The 11,803-nt window shown below is 38.8% G+C and overlaps 1 protein-coding gene and 1 pseudogene across 1 annotated transcript; both read right to left on the bottom strand.

Annotated features, from left to right (window-relative positions):
* Positions 1-329: 329 nt before the first annotated feature.
* LOC133254438 (trace amine-associated receptor 7a-like) lies at positions 330-1,411 on the bottom strand. The gene has a single exon (XM_061428688.1). The coding sequence runs from the start codon at positions 1,409-1,411 to the stop codon at positions 380-382; it is 1,032 nt and encodes a 343-aa protein (XP_061284672.1). The 3' UTR covers positions 330-379.
* A 7,719-nt stretch (positions 1,412-9,130) lies between these two features.
* Positions 9,131-11,293, bottom strand: LOC133254359 (trace amine-associated receptor 8-like; annotated as a pseudogene).
* Between the last annotated feature and the right edge of the window lie 510 nt (positions 11,294-11,803).

The following is an 11,803-nucleotide window of genomic DNA, read 5'->3' as shown; positions in this document are numbered from 1 at the left end:
TTAGGTCCTTCACTTGTATTCTCCTAAATTTGGTCATGACTACTACAACGGAGAGGTTATTCTCCAGAGAAATACCATGAATTTCAGAAAGAGCCAAGCTACTCAAGATCACCTAAGATCACCCAAGTGTTCAACAGCAGAATGAAAATTGCCATCCAGGCATTTCTGGCTCCAAAGCTATGCTGTCCCCATTACAAATAGGTTTTGATGTTACATTTATCAGAGAATTATGAGCTTGAATTTAAGCATCTGGGTCAGGGTTGAACTACAATTTAGTTATTTTACATTACAAAAATTGCACTTTTACAATCAACTTTTTTCTCCTCATTTTCTGTCTAATGTGAGTCTATTTTCAGTTCTCCCAAACTAAGACCAGAACCTACTCAGAAAACAAATTTATTGTTGAGGAATTCTCTCTCAAGACTTTGCCTGTAATGATGAGTTTGATGGCTTTTCGAAACCAAGGATAAAAGAAAGCATAAATCAAGGGGTTCATAGCTGAGTTATAATAAGCAATCCAAACCAGTATTTCATAAACATATGTGGGAGTGATGAAACCTAGGAAGGCATCAATGATGGAATCCAGGAAGTAAGGCAGCCAGGAGACCAGAAACGCTAGCACTGCCACGCCCAGTGTTCTCGCTGCCTTTCTCTCCCTCTTGGCCACTCTGTCTTGGTAGCTTTCTGAACATCGCCCAGGCTTATTGCTCAGATTCTCAATTTTTCTCGCCTGCTGTTTAGCAATGAGGAAAATCTTGGAGTAAAGAACTATCATCACAAGGGTGGGGATGAAAAATAATAGAAAATTCACCAATACCCAACTCTGATTCACTGCAATTTGACAGCCTCCCACACAGGTGAGAGCACTTACTAGATCCTCCAGTCCAGCTGCATTTGCTCCTGTACCAAGAAGGGAAAAAGTATAAATAATGGGAAAGAGCCAAGAGAAGACAATACACATGCCAGAAACAGACACAGTGAACCTGATTGGATAGACCAGGGGGTCAGTGACGGCAATGTACCTGTCCAGAGAGATAAAGCACAAGTGGTAGATGGAAGCGTAACAGAATGAGCCTTCAAAACAAGAGTGGAGTTGACAGTAACGCTGCCCAAAGTACCAGCAGCTCTCCACGGACCTCACTGTGCTGAAGGGCATCACAGTCACTCCCACCAAGAAGTCAGCACAGGCCAGAGAAGCAATCAAGAAGTTGGTAGGAGAATGCAGCTGCTTGCAGTGGAGAATAGAAATCATCACCAGGAGATTTCCAAATACAGCCAGCACAGCTCCAAAGATGAACACTGTGTACAGGATGAGGCGGGGGCCTGGTGAGTAGGGGGTTTTCACACAGGATCCGTTCAGGTGCTCGTAGCAGAGCTGCACAGCTGCAGCAGAAGGAGACGCACTGCTCATGATTCTCTGATTTGATACCTGGAAACCTGTCACCCTCTGTGGTCCGGGATGTCATTCCAGTTTTCAAAGTCCTTAAAAAAAGAAGATAAATACAATATGTTAGTAATTGTCAGCATATTCTGTCTCCATTTCTTTGTAAGTGCCAATCTTTTTCTTTTTTAAAAAATTATTTATTTGCTATATTGCATCTTAGTTGCATCACGTGGGATCTTCTGTTGCATGGCAGGGACTCTCTAGTTGCGGCTTGTGGACTCAGTACTTGCAGTGTGTGGGTTTAGTTGCCCTGCAGCATGTGGGATCTTAGTTCTCCCACCAGGGATCAAACCCATATTGCCTGCGTTGCAAGACAGGTGTTTAACCACTGGACCACTACGGAAGTCCCCAAATCCTTACTTTCCTGTTTAGAAAGTGATTCATGTCTTGTAAAATAATTCACTTACAAATGCATTAACAGTTAACTTAAATCATTAAATTATTTAAATTAAAAAAAAATGTATTCCTTTGCATTACCTGGTACTTCATGTCTGAGAAGTGCTGGTCTTCAAGAAGCTGTTATATGATGCTTGTTCAAATGCTACATTTTATAGGAGCCTTTTCCTAATTTATCAGAGCAAGGATAATGCCCCAACCACTCTATCCCCTCAGGAAAGGAGCCAAATGATTCCAATACCCAAAACACTTAAGACTGTATCCCCATAGTGGAAGGTGTAGAAAGAAAGGAAATTTTAAATCATGATTGTGTTTATGCTAAAAGTAATTTTATGCCCTACTAATTTTCTGATGACATTTGACCTTCTCATGAAATAGAAATGGGAATAGTCTCCTTAAACACTTGCTCAAGGTTTGAAAGCCGTATTGTTTATTCTTACTAATTATGGGTGACTCAATTTTCATTTTGTAAGGACCACTGGTTGTTGATTCCCATTTGTCACTAGAAGTCTTTCAAAGAAGTACTTAAGCTCTTACAGTTCGAGTTTGGGTAAAGAGATTAAATACAGAATGATATTAAAATCTAGACTGTTTCAGGTTTAGTTTTAATAATTCTGATTTGGAAAACTGAACGTGGAGAATCCAAAACGTTTCCTCATAGAAATACATGAAGGAAGAGTAAGTACATGGTAAAAGCAGTTCCTGCTAAGGTTTTTATTTTGGAGAGGGAGGAATTTTGTTGTTTCTAAATGGGAACTGTTGGGGATATATTAAAGAAAATAATATGAAAAATGTATTTTGGGAATGTGAATATTCCTATATTATACTATGAATTTTACCATTGACAAATTCTCCTCTTAGAGCTCTAGAACAGAACTCAACTTAGACTTGAAAAAAATTTTTTCTGATGAGTGACTTCTGGTCATTTTACAAAATCAGCTTTCTAAATCTGAGGTGTAGTTTATATTTGAAATTTTCACACTTTTAAAATGAACAGGTTGTGGAATTATGGTAACTGTCTCCATCCATGTAACCACCCCTGCAATCAAGGTATAGAATAGACTGTTTTCAACACCTCAGTTCAGTGTCTGTGCAATATTCATCCATTTATTTGGTATATAAGGAATGCATTCCCAGTTATTTGCTAAGGAGCGATCTATTGTAGGAACATACCACAATTGTTTTATTCATATATATTTTGATATTCATTTGGACTCTTGTTCACATTAGGGCTGTTATTAGGTGTTTCTAAGAATACTCATATATAATTATCTGCTTTGACATGTGTTTCATTTCTTTTGGGTAAACTTCTGGCCCTATCACAATGGTGTGATCACTGACCTAGAACCAGACATCCTGGAATATGAAGTCAAGTGGGCCTTAGGAAGCATCACTATGAACAAAGCTAGTGGAGGTGATGGAATTCCAGTTGAGCTATTGCAAATCCTGAAAGATGATGCTGTGAAAGTGCTGCACTCAATATGCTAGCAAACTTGGAAAACTCAGCAGTGACAGGACTGCAAAAGGTCAGTTTTCATTCCAATCACAAAGAAAGGCAATGCCAAAGAATGCTCAAACTACCACACAATTGCACTCATCTCACACACTAGTAAAGTAATGCTCAAAATTCTCCAAGCCAGGCTTCAGCAATGTGTGAACCGTGAATTCCTAATGTTCAAGCTGCTTTTAGAAAAGGCAGAGGAACCAGAGATCAAATTGCCAACATCCGCTGGATCATGGAAAAAGCAAGAGAGTTCCAGAAAAACATCTATTTCTACTTTATTGACTATGCCAAAGCCTTTGACTGTGTGGATCACAATAAACTGTGGAAAATTCTGAAACAGATGGGAATACCAGAACACCTGACCTGCCTCTTGAGAAACCTGTATGCAGGTCAGGAAAACAGTTAGAGCTGGACATGGAACAACAGACTGGTTCCAAATAGGAAAAGGAATTTGTCAAGGCTGCATATTGTCACCCTGCTTATTTAACCTATATGCAGAGTACATCATGAGAAACACTGGGCTGGAAGAAACACAAGCTGGAATCAAGATTGCCGGGAGAAATATCAATAACCTCAGATATTCAGATGACACCACCCTTATGGCAGAAGGTGAAGAGAAACTCAAAAGCCTCTTGATGAAAGTGAAAGTGGAGAGTGAAAAAGTTGGCTTAAAGCTCAACATTCAGAAAATGAAGATCATGGCATCCGGTCCCATCACTTCATGGGAAATAGATGGGGAAACAGTGGAAACAGTGTCAGACTTTATTTTGCGGGGCTCCAAAATCACTGCAGATGGTGACTGCAGCCATGAAATTAAAAGACGCTTACTCCTTGGAAGGAATGTTATGACCAACCTAGATAGCACATTCAAAAGCAGAGACATGACTTTGCCAACAAAGGTCCAGCTAGTCAAGACTATGGTTTTTCCTGTGGTCATGTATGGATGTGAGAGTTGGACTGTGAAGCAGGCTGAGCCCGAAGAATTGATGCTTTTGAACTGTGGTGTTGGAGAAGACTCTTGAGAGTCCCTTGGACTGAAAGGAGGTCCAACCAGTCCATTCTAAAGGAGATCAGCCCTGGGATTTCTTTGGAAGGAATGATGCTAAAGCTGAAACTCCAGTACTTTGGCCACCTCATGCGAAGAGTTGACTCAGTGGAAAAGACTCTGGTGCTGGGAGGGATTGGGGGCAGGAGGAGAAGGGGACCACAGAGGATGAGATGGCTGGATGGCATCACTGACTCGATGGATGTGAGTCTCAGTGAACTCCAGGATTTGGTGATGGACAGGGAGGCCTGGCATGCTGCGATTCATGGGGTCGCAAAGAGTCAGACACGATTTAGTGACTGAACTGAACTGAACTGAACTGAATGGAAAATATATGTTTAACTGTACAAGAAAATACAAACTATCTTCTAAAGTAATTGTAGCATTTTATGCTCCCACCAGCAATTTATGAGTGTTCTAAATGCTTCAAATCTTCTTCAACACTTGCTAGTGACATGTTTTTAAAATTAACCATTCTAGATGGTGTATAGTCACATCTCATGCTTTTAATTTAATGAATGGTGGTATTGAGAACCTGTTCATGTTATTATTGGCAATTAATGTATCCACTTTTGGTGACATGTCCATTAAAAATTTTGTCCATTTTTACTTGAGTTCTAAATTTTCTTATTATTGAGTTTACTGGGTACAAGTTCCTTTGGCATATATCTTCTGAATATTTGACTGAATATTTGATTTTAGTTTCCTGAATATTTTCTTGAGAGTGTCTTTTGAAGAATAGAAGGTTTTATTTTTAATGAAGTCCAACTTACTATTTTTTTAATGGCTAGTGTTTTGTTTTTTTTTCTTGTCTAAGAGAATTGTCCAATGCAGTCACAACTATTTTCTTCTATGCTTCTTCTAGAATTTTTATATTTTTTGCTGCTAGTGTTTTATGACTCACATCATATTAATTTTAAATATGTTATAAGGAGGAGTCTGAGGTTTATTAGGAGAATGAGTAGTAGTATAAGGATATTCAGTAATTCCAGCAGAATTTCTTGAAATGACTATCTTTCTCCAGTGAACGATATTTGTTCATGTCAAAAATCAATCAACCAAGAGGGAGGGTATGGGGAGGGAGGAGGGAGGAGGGTTCAGGATGGGGAACATAGTTATACCTGTGGTGGATTCATTTTGATATTTGGCAAAACTAATACAATTATGTAAAGTTTAAAAATAAAATAAAATTAGAAAAAAAATAAAAAAATAAAAATAAAATAAAATTTTAAAAAATTAAACTATTGGAAAAAAAAATAAAAATCAACTTTGAAGAAAAAAAAAATCAATCAACCATATGTGTGTGGATTTATTTCCGGGTTCTCTTCTGTTCTGTTGATCTCTATTTCTATATTTAGGTCAATACCCTTTTGTCTTAACTGAAACTTTACCTTAAGTCTTAAAACCAAGTTGTATAAACCTTTTACTTTTTTGTCTTTTCCAAAATTGTTTTGGCCATCTTATGTCTTTATTTTTTATAAAATTTTTAAAACCACCTTGTCAAAAAAGCAAACAAAACAAAACCCAGCAGTGTTCACTGTTATAAAATTGAGTCTTTAAAACAATTATGAAGAGGGGCACTGGAATATTTGATTGGGACAGTAAATTTTCTCATTTCCCCATTTGATTACATCATGTATGGTTTTCTGGCTTGTTGGAAAAGACCCTGATGCTGGAAAAGATTGAGGGCAGGAGGAGAGGGGGTGACAGAGGATGATATGGTTGGATGGCATCACTGACTCCATGGGTCATGGGTATGAACAAACTCCAGGAGATGGTGAAGGACAGGGAAGCCTGGTGTGCTATAGTCCATGGGATTGCAAAGAGTTGGACGTGACTTAGTGACTGAACAACAACAAACACAATAATTATTTATGAATTTAGATGCTTTTCAAATAGCTGCAAAGCCTCTAAATTTTAAATTGCTATAGTTTCCTAACATTGAAGGATTGTACATTTAAATAATATTGAGCCTACCTGGCCAAATGCATATTTTGTCTTTCCATGGTTAAGAAGCCCAAAGAGGAAAAAAAAAAAAAGTATTATTTTAGCAAAATTAAAAAAAAAAAAAGAAACAATAGAGAAACAAAATATAATGAGAAACAAGTATCAAGAGAATAGAATCAAAAAAAAAAAGAGAGAGAGAGAGAATAGAATCAAATCAAATACGGAACAACATTTATCCAAACTAGTACCCACTCCAGTATTCTTGCTTGGAAAATCCCATGGACCAAGGAGCCTGGTGGGCTACAGTCCATGGGGTCGCAAAGAGTCGGACACGACTGAGCGACTTCACTTCACTTCACTTCACTTCAGTATCTGTAGACACCTGTAATCGAGTGCCTACAGAAGAAAGGGCTCTGGGTGGCCAAAGGTTCTTGCTGCATTAAACATTTTGGTAAAAATAAGCAGTGTCTTGTGTTGATTAGTTTCTTTTAACTGCTCTGAAGAACTTGAGGGGGGAAATGAGCTTAAAGACTTTAAAGTGCCAGCTTAATGTTCATATAAGAGACTCGAAATCTTTGATAAAAGCTCTGAAAGAACTCTGAATATCCTAGAGTCACAGAACTGAGTTTCTGAAAACCAAACTCCAAGCTGAAATCTGTAGGGCCCTGAATTACAAGGCAAACAGAATTCTCAAACTTCTAGAGCCTCTTTTACTAAAAGTCTGGCACTGATTAGCAAGGAAAGGGATTCTTGAAACTAGGATGGTGACATAAAGGCAGGTCCTAATGAAACTGGTTACCTCCAACCTCTAATACTGTCAAGTCTTCTCTGGCAGAAGCAGCAGCCCTTCCCCGACTGGCTGACACTTTCAGTCTTCCTTTCTCTGAAGGAGCTGCGGTGTCCTCCTCCAAGGTAGCTGCTGTAACAACGCACCTGGACCCTCCCCGGGGCATCCCCTCACACCTGTCCTTATCTCCTCACCTATCATCAGGACCCAGTCCTAGCAGGACCCAAAGGGAACAGTACAAAGTGAGACTCATGAAGACATGCATCTCCAAACTAAAGCATGTAGGATTCTGCCCATCTATATGGACAGAAACCCAAGGAATATATATGAGAATGGATCTCAAGTGTGTGATATCAGTGTGGAAGTTGAGTAAAGCAGGATCAGGCTTAATGTATTAATAAAGGCCCACCATGCAGCACATAATCTTTAGTGAAGGAAGAGTTGAAGAATCTTAAAGACATGCTCATGCTCAGTCATGTCCAATTATTTGCAATCTCATGGACCGTAGCCTGCCAGGCTCCTCTGTCCATAGGATTTTCCAGACAAGAATACTGGAGGGGGTTGCCATTTCCTTCTGTGGGGGATCTTCCCAACCCAGGGATGAAAGTCACGTCTCCTGAGTCTCCTGCTTTGGCAGGTGGATTCTTTACCACTGATCCACCTTGGAAGCTTTAAAGACATGCTGCAAAACAATATTAAACTACTTTACTACAGAAAGATATAATAATTCCTGAGATATTTTCATCACTTTAAGATGTAGTCCCCAAAATATTGGGCTTCCCAGGTGGCTCAGTGATAAAGAATCTACCTGCCAAGGAGGGGGCGTGAGTTCGATCCCTGGTTCAGCAAGATCCCCTAGAGAAGGAAATGGCAATCTGCTCCAGTATTCTTGCCTGGAAAATTCCACTGATAGAGGAGTCACTCAGGCTACAGTCCATGGGGTCGCAAAAGAGATGGACACAACTTAGAGACTAAACAACAACCCTAAAATATACCAACACTGTTACAGTTTATTTTCATTAGGTAAGAAAAATATATGCTAGAAATATACACACAAAATGTATTTTCATTAAATTAAAAGAAGCAAACATCTTTTGAGATCGACACGTACACATTGCTCTATTTTAAAAGGATAACCAATAAGAACATACTGCATAGTGCAAGGAACTCTGCTCAATGTTATATGGCAGCCTGGATGGGCGGGAACTTCAGGGGTGAATGAATACATGTATGTGTATGACTAAGTCACTTTGCTGTGAACCTGAAACTGTCACACATTTGTTAATTGGCTTTACTCCAATATTAAAAAAAAAAAAGTTAAAAAGAAAACAGTGGACAAACTTTGGATAGTGTTTATAGAAAAAAATTGCCCTGTCATAACTGGAAGGTAAAATAACACACTTGATGGAATGAGAAAAATAATCATAAAAAGACAATCACTGTTGAGGAAATAGCACCACCTGTTCATGGCTATTCCCACATTTACAGAAATCCCCAAATTATATAAGTCCAGCCCTGAGTCCAAAATGGCTGATGTATATGACTCAGGGACCTCTTAAGGTCTCTGACTTGACTCAAGGACCAAAAGACCTTTCTCCAAGATACAAGCCTCTGAAAATGAGAACGAAGTTAACTGAGTTCAGTAAAAAAGACAGGGAATACAAGACTTTCATGGGACATAGAACTAAGAAACTTTTGAAAGTGAAGGAAACATCAGCCTGAAAGAGAGGCCCAGAAAAGGAAAATCATTAACAACAAAGCAAGGAAGCATGCAGATTTGAGGAAACTAGAAAATACCAACTTGTGTCAAGCATTTTTATTGAATATATTTCTGTCAAATGATTAAAAATGTTCACTCATCAAAAAAGTAAGAGCATGAAGGTGATGCTGCTGAAATTGAGATATCGTTTCTCCTCCCCAGCTGAATGGAACACTTTTATGCAATGTATCACATGCCACAGTTACTGAGAAATACTAAATAAATCATTAAATTCCTCAGTTTCAAAATTAGCTCTCTTTAGAAAATAAGTTTATGGTTGATGAGCTGTCTGTTAACACTTGGACTGTTACGATAACTTTTATTGCTTTCGTAAAACAAGAGTAAAATAAAGCATAAATCAAAGGATTTAGAGCAGAATTAAAATAACCAACCCAGCAAAATAGCTCATAAACATATGAAGGTGTTATAAACCCCCCCAAAAAAATCAATACATGAATCAATCATATACGGTAACCATGAGATCAAAAATGCTATCACCAAAAATGCTATACTTAGAGTTTTAGCAGCTTTTCTCTCTCTCTTAGTCACTCCGGTTTTGTATATGCTTGATAATCCTGATAATCCTATGCATATGCCTGATAATCCTGATAATCCTATGCTAAAGCCTTTGACTGTGTGGATCACAATAAACTGTGGAAAATTCTGAAAGAGATAGGAATACCAGACCACCTGACTTGCCTCTTGAGAAATCTGTATGCAGATCAAGAAGCAACATCATGGAATAACAGACTGGTTCCAAATAGGAAAAGGAGTACGTCAAGGCTGTATATTGTCACCCTGCTTATTTAACTTATACGCAGAGTACATCATGAGAAACGCTGGACTGGAAGAAGCACAAGTTGGAATCAAGATTGCCGGGAGAAATATAAATAACCTCAGATATGCAGATGATACCACCCTTATGGCAGAAAGTGAAGAGGAACTAAAAAGCCTCTTGATGAAAGTGAAAGAGGAGAGTGAAAACGTTGGCTTAAAGCTCTACATTCAGAAAATGAAGATCATGGCATCTGGTCCCATCACTTCATGTGAAATAGATGGGGAAACAGTGAAAACAGTGTCAGACTGTATTTTGGGGGACTCCAAAATCACTGCAGATGGTGACTGCAGCCTTGAAATTAAAAGACGCTTACTCCTTGGTAGAAAAGTTATGACCAACCTAGATAGCACATTCAAAAGCAGAGACATGACTTTGCCAACAAAGGTCTGTCTAGTCAAGGCTATGGTTTTTCCTGTGGTCATGTGTGGATGTGAGAGTTGGACTGTGAAGAAGGCTGAGCGCCAAAGAATCGATGCTTTTGAACTGTGGTGTTGGAGAAGACTCTTGAGAGTCACTTGGAATGCAAGGAGATCCAATCAGTCCATTCTAAAGGAGATCAGCCCTGGGATTTCTTTGGAAGGAATGGTGCTAAAGCTGAAACTCCAATACTTTGGCCACCTCATGCGAAGAGTTGACTCATTGGATAAGACTCTGATGCTGGGGGGCATTGGGGGCAGGAGGAGAAGGGGATGACAGAGGATGAGATGGCTGGATGGCATCACTGACTCGATGGACATGAGTCTCAGTGAACTCCAGGATTTGGTGATGGACAGGGAGGCCTGGCATGCTGCGATTCATGGGGTCGCAAAGAGTCGGACACAACTGAGCGACTGAACTGAACTGATAATCCTTCTACTTTGCTAGGAATATGTTCAATCTTTATAGCCTGTTGTCTAGCCACAAGAAACATTACTACACAGATTTATCATAATAAAAGTAGGTACAAAAAAGTAATAGAAAGGTTATCAAAATCCAAAATTGATTTATAACAAGCTGTCAACTTCCAGTGCAGCTGAGGGCATTTACTAATTCCTTTATCCCGTTCTCGTGAACACCTCTGAAGAACACAGCTCCGCTGTACACAAGGGGCAGAATCCAGGAGATGCTGATGCATACTCCTGACACAGACACCGTGAACTTGGTGGGATAGACCAGGGGGTCAGTAACAGCAATGTACCTGTCGAAGGAGATGAAGCACAAGTGGAAGAGAGAAGAGTAACAAAATGCCACATCACAGGAACTGTGAAGGGCACAAAGTCTGGCTCCAAAGTACTAACAGCTCTCCACGGACCTGACCATGCTGAAGGGCATCACTGTCACTCCCACCAGAAAGTCTGCGCAGGCCAGAGAAACGATCAAGAAATTGGCTAGAGAATGCAGCTCCTTGAAGTGAAGAACTGAAGTCTGAAGTCATCACCAAGAAGTTTCCAAAGATATCCAATAAAGACTCGAAGCCAAACACTGTGTACAGAATCACCCAAGATGCAGGCAAGTAAGGAGATTTAATACAAGATCTGTTCACGTTCTCATAGCAGAGCTGCTTGGTTTCAGGTTGGGAAAGATTGCTGTCCATGGTTCTGCAGTTGGATGCTTGCTGTGTTTCTGCTTTTCAGAAAACTGGTCTTCAATTCTGAAAATTAAAAAAAATAAAATAAAACTGCATACTTGAGTACTACTTTTAAAAACTGTCTCATATTTTGTCCTTTCCCCATTTTGTTATAAAGAGAAACTAAAAGAATTTTTAAAACTCAGAAATACATTATCTGTTTACATAATATTTCTATAACATATATAATATAATATGTTATAATTATATATATTTATAGATAATATATAATCTATGATATAAATATAGAAATACATATATTTCTTTATATTTTCATAATATCTAAATTTCCTAGATAGTTAACGCTAAGCAAAGCTACTATGATTTTTCATCAGTCCAGAAAACACAATGCCTAATAATTGAAGAAATTTAATTTAATTACTTGGTCCTTTATACCTGTGAATTTCCTCCTTACAAAGGATATGTGTGCATGCTTAGTTGCTCAGTCACTCAATTGTCTCAACTCTTAATGACTCC

Source organism: Bos javanicus, chromosome 9, assembly GCF_032452875.1.
Source record: "Bos javanicus breed banteng chromosome 9, ARS-OSU_banteng_1.0, whole genome shotgun sequence".
Taxonomy (NCBI): Eukaryota; Metazoa; Chordata; class Mammalia; order Artiodactyla; family Bovidae; genus Bos; species Bos javanicus.
Note: the sequence above shows the minus strand (reverse complement) of the source record. Positions and strands in the feature narration are given on the sequence as shown.